The 16,236-nt window shown below is 47.1% G+C and overlaps 1 protein-coding gene across 1 annotated transcript; it reads left to right on the forward strand.

Annotated features, from left to right (window-relative positions):
- Positions 1 to 7,570: 7,570 nt before the first annotated feature.
- Positions 7,571 to 10,705, forward strand: LOC125523156 (probable LRR receptor-like serine/threonine-protein kinase At3g47570). Its single transcript, XM_048688212.1, has 2 exons — positions 7,571 to 10,238; positions 10,333 to 10,705. Exons 1-2 carry the CDS (start codon positions 7,571 to 7,573, stop codon positions 10,659 to 10,661), a joined length of 2,997 nt encoding a protein of 998 aa, XP_048544169.1. The 3' UTR covers positions 10,662 to 10,705.
- The last annotated feature ends 5,531 nt before the right edge of the window (positions 10,706 to 16,236 follow it).

The following is a 16,236-nucleotide window of genomic DNA, read 5'->3' on the forward strand; positions in this document are numbered from 1 at the left end:
AAAAACGCCCCCCGCGTGCGCGCTCCTGCCGCGCCCGTCGATGCCATGGTCGTCGCCGTCTTCATTGGCCGCCGGTGTCGTCGTCGTCGCTAACGAGGTCGATGTATTCCGGCGGCGTCCACAAGTGGGCCGGCGGTTCGTGGTGCACGGGGGCGGCGGGCTGCAAGGTGGCTGGTGATGCCTGCACCACTTCCTCCCGAGCGAGGCCTCCCGCTACGGCGACCGCGGCGGCGTGGGGCACCAGTTCACGGCCCCCAGGGCGGTCGCCATCTGCTCAGCGGAGCACGACCAGCTCCACCCCTGGCCCACCAGGTCAGGGTGCAACGCGGCCACCGGCGGCTCCTCGGGGATGGCGACGTCGCCGGCCGCGGAGAGGGCCATCGTCGCCTCGAGGTCCGCCCATTGGCGCTCGTCGTGCGTGTGCATGGAGTCCTCCAGCACACGCGCCATGAGCCGGGCCTCCTCCTCCGCCGTCATGCGAGAGGTGGGGGTGGCGATGGAGATGGCGACGGCGACGGCTTGGGCGTCAGGCCGCGGACCCACGTACGCCCGCGCGCCTGGGGAGCCGCTCGGGGCTCACGCGGCCGCCGCGGCCCCGTCGACGTGCCGGCGAAGAACGACGCCCGCCGCACGTCGTGCTCATCGCGGAACCACGTGTTCCCCAATGTCGAGTCGGGGGCGTACCTCTCGTCGTGGTAGAGGTCGTCCGGGAGAAGGCGGCGGCGGCGCTCGATCTCCTAGCGGCGCGCACGGCCGCTCTGCGGGACGGGCGGGATCGGCATGCGGTCGGCCGACAGATGCCAGTTATTGAGGAGGTGGACATCGCTCCAGGGCAGCGACGTCCTCATCTCCCAATAACGGCGGCAGACGGCCGCCTCGATATAGTGCCGGTCACGCGAGCCGGCGGCGGGCGCGATGGAGAAGGCGGGCGGCGCGGGGGCCCGACATGGTGGCGATGGCGACGCGGGCTCCTCTTTCTTCACCGAGCCACGGCGGCGTCCCGACGAGGAACCAGCCTCGCGGTCGTGCTTGCCTTTGCGGCCGTAATTCCAGAGGCCCATGGCTGCGGGCGGCCGGCCGGCGAGTTCTTGGCTAGGATTTGGATTCGGTGTTGTTGGGTTTCGAGAAGGCCGCGGGTAGGGGTGAAATTGGGCCTGGGGCAACTGGGGCTATAGCCCCAGGCGTAGCCCAACTAGTACCTATAGCCTTAGTAAATTTTGTTCAGAATTTTAACCTTTTAAAGGCCCAGCCCCAGGCATGTATATCCATCCGCAGGCTTCAGCCCATAGATCTCCAAGTTTCTCAGCCCACTAAGCTCTCCAACTGTTTCTCAAAAGGAAAAGCTCTCTACCTGCTCGGCTGCACCTAAGATTGAAAACCAATCGGTGAAAGCAAATGAATCGCCGAGCGATTCGATCAGCTCGGCTGACCAAGCCCTCGCTCATGGCTGCGCCGTCTAATTTTTGTTCCAGTTCAGATCTGCTTTGCCATCTACTGCTCTATTCCCAGCCTTACACTACCAAACCGGCTGGAAAGGTAATTTCTGCCACGTGTGATCTAATTTTCTTCCTTATTTTTTATGTATCAGTATAAATCAATTATTTAATAATGTCAAATTGTGTAACGTCAATCAATTATATTATCAACGGGAATTATAAACCAAAGATCAAGTGGACTTGAGCAATTACATCTTTTTCAAGCAACGTCCAACCAGTCTACATCTAAGCATTGACGATATAAAGATCATACTATGCTATCAAAAAATGAGGAAATGCAAGGGGCTACTACATGTCTACGTCATGCACTTCGTGATAATGGTATATTATATTCTTATTTGGTAAAATTTTGTATTAAGAATTTGACTTAGTAAGTGTACTGATTCCAAATACTCAGTTTTATATTTACTACTTTACGTCTTCATTAATTTGGTACCTACATTTGCAATGATGCATCCTTGTAAATTGTTTATATGTTTTATCGAATTTGCTCTTACAACATTAGAATACATATTTCATGCTTATAGCATTGAATTTGTATATGTGGTATTTGGCGTTATTTATAGCAGCTTAGTTTTAGCCCTAGGCTTTTGGAAATCCTGGTTCCGCCTCTGGCCGCGGGGTGGCGTGGGGCAGTGTGGACGACGACCCGTCCACGCCTCCCACTTAAAGAAGGACGGCGACCGTTCGACGTGCGGATGACAGGTGGGGTCGCCCGCTCGTGCGCATTGATGTGGGCGGGTGGGAGGTAGGTGGCCGCCTGCCACGCGGCCCCGACGCGGACGAGGCGCGCGTCCGTTTGGTGTCCGTCGCGATCCAAACCCGGTGTAAGTTTGTGCTTGAAATGGTTCGGCCCGGACACAAAACGGACAAGATGGGTCCGGGCCGTCGCGCCCTGGGCCGCATCCTTTGTCCGTTTTACCCCAAACAGATGGGGCCGGACAAGATAGGGTCGCGCGGTGGAGTTGGCCTTACGACATGTATGGAAAGGTTTTGGGGGGTCGGGGGCCTAATTTTGAAAGTTGGTGGCGGCGTTTTCTGAAATTTCAAAAGATTTGGAGGCATTGTTTTCTAAAAATTGGCGGACAGATCCGACCCCCCCCCCCCCCACCCAAAAGTCGGAGGTGTTTTTTTCCCGATTAGTTGAAAGCTAAAGGGTTTAAATGTTGTGCCATCTCAGTATCTTAGAGGTGCTCATAAGGGTAGAGAGTGTGTGTGTGTGTTCATAGATATGAGTGTATGTACGTCTATGCGAGCATCTGTGATGGTATAGTGTTAAAAACAGTGTGCTCGCGTGTTCTTCCTTGAGTCGATGGAATTCGTTCGGAGAGAAGCCACACGGGAGCGCACCATTGCCATGGGCCTTCAAAGAAACTGTTGGACGCGTGACATCAATGATCAACTTCGTCACAATCTTTTCAATTCCTTCTGATCCGCCATGTTGAATTAAGGAAGAAGATGTGCAATGATGGATATGGTCTGGAAATAAAAATGGCAAAGCAGCTCTTCGTCGCGGTTGGGTGATCTGGTCAAGACTTCATGGGTGCCACCCAAATTCAAACTATTCGACTGGATGGCGGCACTTACAAATCGATGTTGGACATCGAATCCACTAGGGAGGTGTTTGGTAGTCTACATGTACCTCAGCCAGGCCCGCTGGATGCCGTTTTGGGCCGTTTGGATGCTTGCCATGCTGGGAATCTTGGTTTGCACAGAAATTGTTCGCGTTTTCGAAAAGTATTCACAACTTGAAAAATTGCTCATGTTTACAAATAATGTTCACTATTTTTAAAAATGTTCGTATTTTCAAAAAAAAATTAAGTATTTAATAAAACATTCCAAAAATCCAAAATTGTTAGAAATTCAGCTTTTGTTCGCTTTTTTTGAAGAAAAATTGAAAATTGAAAAAAAAATGTGATTTTAAATACGTTCATAATTACAAAAAATGTTCATGGTATTCTAAAAAAATCATTTTTCTAAAAAAATGCCCGCCGCACTCCGCCACATGCACAGTAGGAACATTTTCCTTATACTCGTTTTACATTTTTCGAATACATGATTGACATTTTTCAAATACACGAATATCAATGCTTAGATGTCGGATGGCTAAAAGGCCAACTTAAATATAAGAAGAAAAATATTAGTTTTTTTTTGGAAATCAACAGAGCCTTATTACTTGCTCTCTTTTTCTTTGGTAAATAGCATAAACCTACCACAACTCGGGCTAGGTTTCCAAAAAACTACCGCCTTTAAATTTTCTTTATAACTCCCACTTTCGAGGGTTGGTTGTTTCAAAAGACCCAAGTCGCCAATCATTACGTCTTGAACGGATTTATGACAAGACAGGCCCACCCGTCGGGGCCACGTCGGCGGCCGACAGACGGCGCCCGTGCTCACGGACGTTAGAGGCTGACGTTCTGACCGGGTCAAAATGACTCGGGACGGCTAACTCCCTCTCCCTCACTCTCCAACTCGTTCTCCTCTCTTTACTCGACCATGTCGTTGCCTTTCTCGTCGCCGGTGAACATGTCGTCGTGGAAGGATGCGGAAGAGAGCGGTGACAACGACATCAACATGGGCGACGACTTCATGGACATGGACTACTTTGTAAGATTGGCTCCTCTCTGAATAGTTAGGGTTAGGGTTCTTGGATTTGGGGATTTTTTTTTCTTGTTTTGAGCTTTGCTGCACAGATTACATGGAATATGTCGTTGATCTAGCTTGCAATGTATGCAGGAGACACCGGACATCATTCCTGAGCCGCTTTACAACGGTGTTGTTGTGGATGATGTGCCGAATCGCATGTTGTAGAAGCAAAGGCCGAAGAAATGTCTGGCTTTTGAAGGAGTTGATACTGGAAAGAGATTCATTGGATGCAATGTGCAGGTGAGTTACCAGTAGATGTCCATTATTTAGCTTAGTTGAAATGGCTAGGTTGAGACTCTGTTATCTTGGTAATTGTCTCTGAGATATATCTTAAATTTGAGAGTAGAGTGGAGCAGATTGCCTGCACAACTGAGAGTCTGTTGTGTTATTTGCTTAAGGTCCTTCAGGTTGACTACGCGCTACGGGAAGGCACGTGAGAAGGGAAGGATGCCACACTCGTGGATGGTCATTGGCCACAGTGAAAAGCGTCTTCATTTAAGGCGCCTTCGCTTGTAGTTTACACACTTAATCCTGTCGCATGTGTAGCCGTCGGATCAATCCTGATCAAACGCTCACGCTGGCCACAAGTCCCTTTAACAAGGATCTTGTTTCAGAAGAAGAAAAAAAAGGTTCAGTGATGAAGTTTTTTTTCAGCAACAGGGTCTTATTTCAGAAGAAAAAAAGTGGTCCGATGGTGAAGATCTTTTCTTTTGCAACGGGGATCTTGTTTCATAAATATATCCCCGATTGCAGAAAGTGTCGAAGGAGCACACAGCATTAGGGCTTGAGAGGCCAAGAATTGCAACATGACCCGCGTTTTAGAAACATAGCTCCGGTTGCAGCAACCGCGAGAGGAGTCTCCTATGTGAGCGCTCGTCACGATCGTGCTGGAGTAAAAAAAAAGACTTTACCTTATACCTACTTGTCTAGGAACGATACGGGTAAACCTCAAAAAAAAAGGAACGCTAGGGGTTTGAAGTAATAAATATAAAAAAGAAAGCAAATACTCCCTCCGTTTCCAAATATTTGTCTTTCTAAAGATTGCAACAAGTGGCTACATACGGAGCAAAATGAGTGAATCTACACTCTAAAATATGTTTACATACATCCATATGTTTAGTCCATTTAAAATGCCTAGAAAGACAAATATTAAGGAACGGAGGAAGTAGTGTGCTACTGGGTGGCAGCCGTGTAGGGCCGGAGGGGGCCACGCCTCATGTTTATGTCGTTCATTCATACTAACCGCCGACAGATGCCCGTGAGTTACCGTCCCTACCACCATCTCAACCGGAGCCGGGCCATCTTCTGACTGACGATGTATACGGCGTGAGCCGAGCGCACATCTTGTGATCTGGGCTGATGCCCCCTTCCCCGGCGAGCTGATTCCGAGCCCCTCCGCCGCCGCCGGCCGGCCCTTCCTCTCCTGCGCCTAGCCCGCTAGCAGCCCCCTCGCTCGAGGCTGCGCGCACGTACGTCCTCCTCCCGGCCGGCCCCTACATCCATCTCTGTAAGCATGCCTCTTTAATTTCCCTACCGTGATGTGATTCATTCTCCCCGGCCCCTGGGTTGGACTCTTTTCCTCCATTTCCCTACCCTACGCATTCCACTCGGCATCAGCAACAACACTCGACGACAAGCCCGATGTGGATGCCTTGCTGAGCTAAAAATACTCCAAACAGAGAGGCCTGATGTTTATCCTCTTTTCAATTAAAGAAAAAAAGAAAAAGAAAAAAACTTGCTCCAATGGACCAAGTTTGACTTACTCCTTGACCAAACAATCGGCTAGTGCAGCTTATGATTTCGGAGCGAAAAGAAATGGTCTACATGATTTATCTGCTCTGCAGTAAATTAGGCAGATTAATAATAACCATACATAATGTATGTAAGAGTACACAGTTCGACTATACGATATGTTGAATGACCTCAAGCTTACGTTCATTCTACCATTCTCAGTGTCATCGGCGATGTGGCCTCATCTTCTACTGCTTCTGCTGCCCTACGCATTCCACTCGGCATCAGCAACAGCACTCGACGGCAAGCCCGATGTGGTTATTTACCCAAAACCATCATATTATGGGCTAGGGTAACAGATCAGTACCATATTTCAGTCAAAGCACAAAAAATCATCAACAATGGGGCTAATCTGTAATGCCGAGCACTGATAGTCGAATTTACTCACGAAAACAGCGAAACCGACCGGTAGAGCCCACATGTCGGGACGATGTGGCATGCCTATCTGGACAATTTGCTGAGGTGGACGTAGGTCCCATCTGTCATCCTCACGCACCTCCTTCTTCCTCCTCTCTGTCTTTTTTCTCTCTTCAACCAACGAACACAGAGGACCTCGCCAGAGGCCATGCTCAGGCTGGACCCATGCCTCCGCCGCCATGGTCGGCCGCCACGGTCGTCCCTGCCGGCAGCCCAACGCCTGAAGAGACGCCGCGTCCCCCGCCATCAACCTCCTCCTCTCTTCCAGGCCGCTCCGGCGATGCGCGCCTCGCCCCGAGCAGCACCACTCGGGCCGGTTGCCTTGCCGGCCGCCGCTCGCTCCGGATGTGGACGCCCGCAACCCCGCTTCCATGGATCTGGTGCCCAGGACCCGTACGGCGTCCGCATCGGCCGCCGGAGTCCACACCCCCACGGAGCCCATAGCAGCTCCTCCCCGATCTGCGGTCGCCGCCGGCCACCATTCTCATGGCGAGAGACCACTCCAAGCCCCACCACCTTGTCTGGGAGCACCGGAATGCCTCCCTGAGCACCCCTACTGGAGTTCTTGGACCCGGACGTCCAAAATTGGCCATGCCGCGTTCGTCTTCTTCACGTCCGACCACCAACGTGCCTCGATCTCCTGCTCCGGTGAATCCCTGCGCCTCGCAACTAGTCCCTAGGCTTCGACACGTCCTCTTGATGCCTTCGCCGCCAACACCGGCAAGCTGCGAGTCCCCAAGCCGTCTTCCTCGCCTCACCATGCTTCGTCGGCCGCTGCCGCTCATGAGGACGTTGCTCCAGTGCTACCTCCCCGCGTCCGAGCATGCATACGTGCTGAAGGTGAGCACCGCGCCCCTTCCCCGCACCATGGCATGTTGTGCCTTCGTCAGTGACCAGAGGATGAACGCACGGAAGGTGCTCGATGGAATGCCTGATAGAAAGAATGTTGTGAAGAAGATGACCCTCTAGTCATTGACAAGTGGGGCCCAAGTCTCATTTGCCACATCAGTCGGTCAAAGTTTTTGGTCTTCGCCACGTCAGCCCGACAAGTGGGGCCAACCTGTCAGGTTCACTGTTTTCGTGAGCTTATCGGAGAATTAGTGCTCGGAGTTATAGGTTAGGCGTAGAGTTGGTGGTTTTTTGTGCCCTGACTCAAATATGGTACCAAGTTGTTACCCTAGCCCATAATGTGGTGGTTTTGGGTAAATAACTCGCCCGATATGGATGCCTTGCTGGCCTTCAAGGCGAGCCTGAGCGACCAGCGAGGCGCGCTGGCTGCGTGGAACACGACCGCTGCTCTCTGCTCCTGGCCAGGTGTCACCTGCAGCCTTAAGCATAAGCACAGGGTGGCAGTGCTTAACCTCACCTCGGGGGGCCTCGCCGGCAAAATCGCTCCATCAGTCGGAAACCTCACGTTCCTGAAGATCCTAGACCTCAGCCAGAACAAATTCCACGGCGAAATGCCTTCGTCGATCGGCTATTTGTCTCGTTTACGGCACATTGATTTGTCCGGCAACTCATTTCATGGTGATGTGAACAACGCTGGCTTGAACAACTGCACCGGTCTTGAAGCTATCAATCTTGACTTCAACCTCTTCACCGGGAACATCCCTGCCTGGCTTGGACGGCTGTCAAAGCTCAAGATCATACATCTGGAGAGGAACAACTTCACCGGGATAATCCCGCCGTCGCTTACCAACCTATCAGAGCTAGAACAGATCTATTTCGGCAAAAACCACCTTCATGGTGCCATCCCTGAGGGCCTTGGCAGTCTCGGTAGTCTCGCATACGTCTCCCTCGGACTTAACCATTTATCAGGTACCATCCCTACAGCTCTCTTCAACCTTTCATCTCTAGTTGGATTTAGTGTGGCAGCCAATGAGTTGGATGGTAAATTGCCCTCTGACTTGGGGGATCACGTCCCGCACCTCATGGGCCTGTTCCTCGGGTTGAACAGCTTTACAGGAAGCCTTCCAGCTTCTCTTGTCAATGCAACTCAGATAAGGTTTCTCGACATCTCCTTCAACAACATCACCGGAACAGTTCCTCCTGAGATTGGAATGCTCTGCCCAGAAGTCCTCAATTTTAAGAGTAATCAGCTAATGGAAACCACTGCTCAGGACTGGGAGTTTATGACATTCCTCACAAACTGCACACGCCTCAGGTTCCTTAGCATCCAGGCCAACATGCTAGGTGGCATGCTGCCAAGCTCAGTTGGCAACCTATCAGCACATCTCCAACAATTTATTTTTGGATTTAATAAAATTTCTGGCAAATTACCATTTGGAATAAGCAATCTTGTCGGACTAAATGTGTTGGACTTCCCTCACAACCAACTTACTGGTGTCTTGCCTGACAGCATCGGAAGGCTAAATTTGCTTCAGCAATTGTATTTCAATAATAATCAATTTTCAGGGTCCATGCCATCCTCCCTCGGGAACTTGACACGGCTACTAGTTCTTTCAGCCGGCAGCAATAAGTTTAAGGGGGCCCTTCCAACAGGCCTAGGGAACCTCCAGGAGATAACTGAAGCAGACTTTTCAAACAATAAGTTTTCAGGTACATTGCCAAAAGAGATATTTAACCTATCAACCCTATCAAATACACTGGATTTGTCAAACAACTTTTTGGTTGGTTCTCTTCCACCTGAAGTTGGCAGTCTGACAAAGCTTACATACATGTATGTATCCATGAACAACTTATCAGGACCACTACCTGATACACTTAGCTATTGCCAAAGCTTGATAGAGCTCAAGTTGGACCACAACTACTTCAATAGTACCATTCCCTCGTCTATCAGCAAAATGCAGGGCTTGACATTTCTAAATCTTTCCAAGAATGCACTCTCTGGTGTGGTTCCTCAAGAGTTAGGACTCATGGACGGTATTCAAGAATTGTATCTTGCACACAACTACTTGTATGGTCATATCCCTGAGAGCTTGCAAAACATGGCATCATTGTATCGGTTAGACCTGTCCTTCAATAATCTGGATGGCAAAGTTCCATCGCAGGGTGTGTTCAGTAATGTGACTGGATTTTTGTTTGAAGGGAATTCGAGGCTTTGTGGTGGTAACTCAGAATTACGGTTGCCCCCATGCCCGCCGCTGGAATCAATGGAACACAAGAAGAAACGCCATTTCATTATCGCAATAGCTATCCCAATTGTTGGCGCAATTCTATGCTTGAGTGTGATGCTTGTGTTCTTCACAAGGAGAAAGGAAACAAAAGCTCAATCCACATCCACAAGTGGATTCCAATTGATGGGTGACAATTATCCAAGAGTTACTTATGTTGAACTGGCCCAGGGAACAGGTGGCTTTGCCACAGCCAATTTGATTGGTAGAGGAATGCATGGATCAGTGTATAAGTGTCATTTATTGCTGAACAACATGATGACCACAGTAGCGGTGAAGGTTTTTGATCTCCAACAGACTGGTTGTTCCAAAAGCTTTTTAGCTGAGTGTGAGGCACTTAGTAAGGTTCGCCATCGTAATTTGATCAGTGTCATAACTTGCTGCTCAAGCTCTGACTCAAGCCAAAACGACTTCAAAGCTCTTGTGTTCGAGTTCATGCCCAATGGGAACCTGGACAGCTGGTTACATCCGGATGTACATGATGCATCACGGCAACTGCAAGGATTGACATTGATGCAGAGATTAAATATTGCAGTCGATATTGTTGATGCACTAGATTATTTACACAACAACTGGGAACCGCCAATAGTTCACTGTGACCTGAAGCCAAGCAACATTCTTCTCAATGAGGATTTAGTTGCTCATGTTGGAAACTTTGGCCTTGCAAAGATTCTTTCCGAACCAGCAGCCGAGCAACTGATTAACTCAAATAGCTCGAATGGAATAAGAGGAACAATTGGCTACGTCGCTCCAGGTAGCTTTAATTTTCTCTAACATTAAATCAAACAGTCCACAGCATAAATTTAGCAGGTATGCAAAATCATACCTTTTTATGTATGCAAATGTAGAATATGGTGAAGGCGGTCAAGTTTCTTCACGTGGGGACGTATACAGCTTTGGGTGTGCCATCCTCGAGTTGTTTATAGGCAAGGCACCTACTCATGACATGTTCAGGGACGGGTTGACCTTGCAAAAACATGCCAAGGATGCATTTCCAGGGATGCTGATGCAGATCGTCGATCCAGTCCTACTGTCCATTGAAGAAGCTAGTGCCAGTAGTTTGCTGGATGGAAGCAACACAATGGAACATACCAGCAATGCCATGTTCTCTGTCATAGAGGTTGCCCTGTCATGCAGCAAGCATGCACCCACCAAGAGAATGTGCATAGGAGATTGAGCTGCTGCGATTCACAGGATAAGGGATAGCTATGTTAAAATAACACAAAAGGAGTAACAAGGTCGGCAGTATATAACGCAAGACCTTATGCTGAAACATCCAGGTCATGTACACTTAATTGGCTTCATGGAGGTTATATGTTTGGCATTCTAAGCTTGGTTTTGGTTTGTTCGTTTCTGGCTCGTCATGTTTGCCTAGCTTGTTGATCTGTCCTTTCCACCTTATGTGTCAAGTTCCGTATTAAGAACTGGTAAATTACGTACTGGTTGTCTTCAAGCTAATCAGACTCCTTAGTGGACCTAACATTCTCCTTCAAAGCACCCTCGGGTGTACCCATAGGACAGGGTAATAATGCCGGTTGGTCTACCTAATCTTCTGTAGTCCCATGTTGACCATTTCTAGTACAGTCATCAAACATAAAATTCAGCATAGATTCACTGACACAGGCAATACAAATTTACATTTCATAAGTTGATACACTGCTCTCGTCGTTTAGTTGATATATACAGCAATGCCATGTTCTCTGTCATAGAGGTTGCCCTGTCATGCAGCAAGCATGCACCCACCAAGAGAATGTGCATAGGAGATGCAGCTGCTGCGATTCACAGGATAAGGGATAGCTATGTTAGAATAACACAAAAGGAGTAACAAGGTCGGCAGTATATAACGCAAGACCTTATGCTGAAACATCCAGGTCATGTACACTTAATTGGCTTCATGGAGGTTATATGTTTGGCATTCTAAGCTTGGTTTTGGTTTGTTCGTTTCTGGCTCGTCATGTTTGCCTAGCTTGTTGATCTGTCCTTTCCACCTTATGTGTCAAGTTCCGTATTAAGAACTGGTAAATTACGTACTGGTTGTCTTCAAGCTAATCAGACTCCTTAGTGGACCTAACATTCTCCTTCGAAGCACCCTCGGGTGTACCCATAGGACAGGGTAATAATGCCGGTTGGTCTACCTAATCTTCTGTAGTCCCATGTTGACAATTTCTAGTACAGTCATCAAACATAAAATTCAGCATAGATTCACTGACACAGGCAATACAAATTTACATTTCATAAGTTGATACACTGCTCTCGTCGTTTAGTTGATATATACCAGCAATGCCATGTTCTCTGTCATAGAGGTTGCCCTGTCATGCAGCAAGCATGCACCCACCAAGAGAATGTGCATAGGAGATGCAGCTGCTGCGATTCGCAGGATAAGGGATAGCTATGTTAGAATAACACAAAAGGAGTAACAAGGTCGGCAGTATATAACGCAAGACCTTATGCTGAAACATCCAGGTCATGTACACTTAATTGGCTTCATGGAGGTTATATGTTTGGCATTCTAAGCTTGGTTTTGGTTTGTTCGTTTCTGGCTCGTCATGTTTGCCTAGCTTGTTGATCTGTCCTTTCCACCTTATGTGTCAAGTTCCGTATTAAGAACTGGTAAATTACGTACTGATTGTCTTCAAGCTAATCAGACTCCTTAGTGGAGCTAACATTCTCCTTCAAAGCACCCTCGGGTGTACCCATGGGACAGGGTAATAATGCCGGTTGGTCTACCTAATCTTCTGTAGTCCCATGTTGACCATTTCTAGTACAGTCATCAAACATAAAATTCAGCATAGATTCACTGACACAGGCAATACAAATTTACATTTCATAAGTTGATACACTGCTCTCGTCGTTTAGTCCTCCAACTTGTACGTCTTAAAGAGCACCACAGCATCTTGATCCAACTCAAACCCAGAAGTTTGTTATGAGAACACATTATACAGAGTTGTGAGTACCCGCAATGAGATGTATTGTCACGTAAATATCTGGTGATTGCTGATTAGTTTGCCCCTCATTGTCATGCATATATGGTTTGATATCTATGCAACAAGCAAAAGCCTTACTCTGCACATAGAACTGATACCTTGGCAATATATTTAGAATTTAGATAACTTGAATGATTTTCAGATAAATGTTTAAGCATTCAGGTTCGTGTCAGATCAACACCAAATGTGGGCACAGGTGACAGCAAACCATCACATGCTAATCAACAGCAAGTTTGTTTTGTAATTTGGTATATGCAGTAAACCAACAATAAAGATAAAAGTCTCTTGACCAGTAATATAGGTAGAAGTTGACTCAATTGAAAGCTAAACATTGACGATACAAACTAACAGAACCAGACTCCTTTATGAGAAAATGGTAAAAAGGACACAGCATTTTCCGCAAGACCTCCCATGTTTCATGAATGGAACAAACTCGATCCATTTCATCCAATTTTTCGCTCTCTGGCTCTGCTAAGAAGAAATCTAAAACCCTTGAGCACAAGCCCGGGGAAGGATATGCCATAATCTAGAGAATGGTCCCGTCGACTCGGAACTCCAAGGCCTACACTCTAATTAAACTTGCAATTGGTTATATATTTTCAGGTGTCCTGCTAGCACTACAACCTCTAATGTAACATCCAGTCCTCACAAATTCACCGCTATGAGTGCTAATGTGTATCTGCAAGATCCCAGATATGCTACAAGTCAAACATTGTCCAGGAAACATTTCATGGGGCAGCCTGCTTTATCAACAAATTAAATTTGCAATTTGTTGTTATTTCAAGTGTCCTGCTATGCTAGCACTAGAAGAGTAGAAGTCTAGAATCTCTTATGTTTATGTAACCGTCCAGTCTTCACAAATTCATTGATGTGAGCACTAATGTGTGTCTGCAAGATCCCAGCTGCTATGATTCTACTGTATGGCAACACATACAGGGACAAGCAGGCATAGCAGTTTCACTCGAGCTAAGTACACTAGCTAGCTAGTCCAGAGATACAATACAACCAACCGTGGTTGCTAGTCCAGAAATACAATACACTGACACCGAGACTGGTACACTCTTACCCGCTTTCGGTGGCGGCGCCTCCAGCCCGTCCGTGCTGCGACGGCGGGGGATCCCGGCCGGCTGCATATGAAGCTCGGAGCGGCGGCGGTGGTGGCCGGCGTGGCTTAGATCCATCTGGGAAGAGGAGCAATGCTCTGCTCTACCGTGGTGGATTCGTCGTGCCGACTAATTTGGGTCTTCTGCCCTGGACCATGGGGTGGAGGCCCACCCGTAAGCCTAGTGCACCCGTCCGAACTTTTTAACCCATCATCAAACCGAGGCCCTGTGTGCTTTTCGGGGGTCGGGAGCTAAAAAAATTTAGAGCATCTACCGCCAGGCGCACCAAACTCCCTCCATACACTAGCCGGGTCAGTGACTGGTCGAAAAAAGCTGATCCAAACGGACGCCTTAAACCAGCCCTAAATGCTCGGGCTGATCGGCAGACCTCTTAAATCTAGGGCGGCTATGGGGAAGCTCAGACATGGGTAGAGCCAGGATTTAGTCATTAGAGGGCGAGAAAGATAATAATCGTTTCAGAGACACAGCACAAAAATATAGTCTCAAAAGTAGAATTGATATGGATGAAAACATATGCTTGGTAATAACATGAGTTCAAATTATCAGCTACTCACAATGTACTCCTATTCTTCTGGAAGCAACTAGTTAACGAGCGCTTCTTCGGGAGCCTCGCAACAATCAGCGCCACTTGGCGCGCTCTCAGCCATTCGCTACGTATCGTGCTCTGGACGCTCCCTTCGGATTTTGTTTTTTTTATGAAATTGAATTTTTTTTTGAAAAAAAACATTTTTTGCGTGAAAAAACACGTTTTCTTTTATTTTACTTTCGCGAAAGTAATGGTTTTTCTTCCACGAGAGACACGGTTGTGCTTTAGCGAGAGTCACGGCCGTGCCTTTCAAAAAAAACGCGTTTTTTGTCTTTTTTTCTTTCGCGAGAGTCACGGTTTTGCTTCCGCGAGAGGCACGGTTGTGCTTTTGCGAAAGTCACGGTCGTGCCTCTCGGAAAAGGGAAAAACAAAACATGTTTTCTATTTTTTTTTCTTTCTTTCGTGAGAGTCACGGTTTTGCTTCCGCGAGAGGCACGGTTGTGCTTTCGCGAAAGTCACGACCGTGCCTCTAGGAAAGGGAAAAACAAAACGCGTTTTCTGTTTTTTTTCTTTCTTGAGAGTCATGGTTTTGCTTCCTCGAGAGGTACGGTTGTGCTTTCGCGAAAGTCACGGCCGTGCCTCTAGGAAAGGAAAAAAATACGCGTTTTCTATTTTTTTTTCTTTCGCGAGAGTCACGGTTTTGCTTCCGCGAGAGGCACGGTTGTGCTTTCGCGAGAGTCACGGCCGTGCCTCTCGGAAACGAAAAAAACACATTTTCTGTTTTTTTCCTTCCACGAGAGTCACGTTTTTGCTTTCACGAGAGGCACAATTGTGATTTTGCGAGAGACACGGGCGTGCCTCTTTCGGAAAGGGAAAAAAACCATGCTCCTGGTTCGGTTTTTTTGTTCGATTTTTTCGTTCGGTTTTTTTTTGAAAAAAAAGTTCGTTAAAACCTATCAACATGGGATCTAGTTTTGAAGATCTTGACGCGAGGAATTCAATGGTGAAAACAGTTCGAGATTTGGATGCACGGTTTAAAAGATAAAACGTTTTGAATAAACGGATCTACGAAAAAAGAGAAAACTCCCAGGTTGCGATAAGTGGCGCGCTGCATCTTTGCAAGGAGTACTCCTTAATTAGTGATTTCGTCTTCTTCTCAACAAAAAGAACAATGTACTTCTACATAAAAAAAAGTTATAATTAACTGGAGCATTGGGCTTCCCTGTGGCTAGGACATTGTTGGGCTCTCCTAGCAACTTATGTGGGCGGCAGCCTACTTACGAGATCTTTTTTTTTCTACAAAACCTGCTCGATCAGGTGCAGTCAGACAACCCTCTAAAAAAAAGGTGCCGTCAGACAAAGAGCTGGCACACGGCGTCGCCGACCAGCTCGTCGAAGATGGCGTGCTCGATCTTCCTCCCGACGGCGCAGGCGTCCCCGCAAAGCGCCTCCGGCACCCACGGCGACCTCCTGACCTCGCGCTCAGCCGTGCCGTCCACCGTAGCCCGCGCCACATGCATATCTATATATATGCACGTCCTTCAATGGACACTCACTTACATTTGTATATATATTAAAAATACCTGAGTAGTTCGTTAAAAATGTGTTAATATTTTAAATTATATGAATATTTCTTATGCATCGATATTTTAACAAAAAGGTTCATTCTGTATGAAATAATGTTCAGCCCATATTGTATATTTCTTAATCAAAAGTAATCCCTTCGTCCCATAATGTAAGATATTTTTTGACACTACACTAGAGTCAAAAACCGTCTTACATTATGGGACGGAGGGAGTAGTAGAAATGTTTTCCTTGTGTTTCCAGAAAAAGTATCATCATGTATTGAAAAAATATTCGTTGTGTATGAAAAAATTGTACGTCGCATATTAAAAAAGGTCAATTCATGTTAAAGATTGTTCATCATATATTTTTAAAAGTTTAATCATGTATTAAAAATGTTTTTCTAAGAATACTCTTATATTGTAAATTGTTCTTCGTGTTTTCTAAAAAAATCACCATACAAGAAAAATATGTTCGTCGTGTATAAAAAAATTACATAACAAAAAAGTTCTTAACGTATTAAAATATGTGTTTTTCCTAAAAAAAATTATATGC

This window comes from Triticum urartu, chromosome 7, assembly GCF_003073215.2.
Source record: "Triticum urartu cultivar G1812 chromosome 7, Tu2.1, whole genome shotgun sequence".
Taxonomy (NCBI): domain Eukaryota; kingdom Viridiplantae; phylum Streptophyta; class Magnoliopsida; order Poales; family Poaceae; genus Triticum; species Triticum urartu.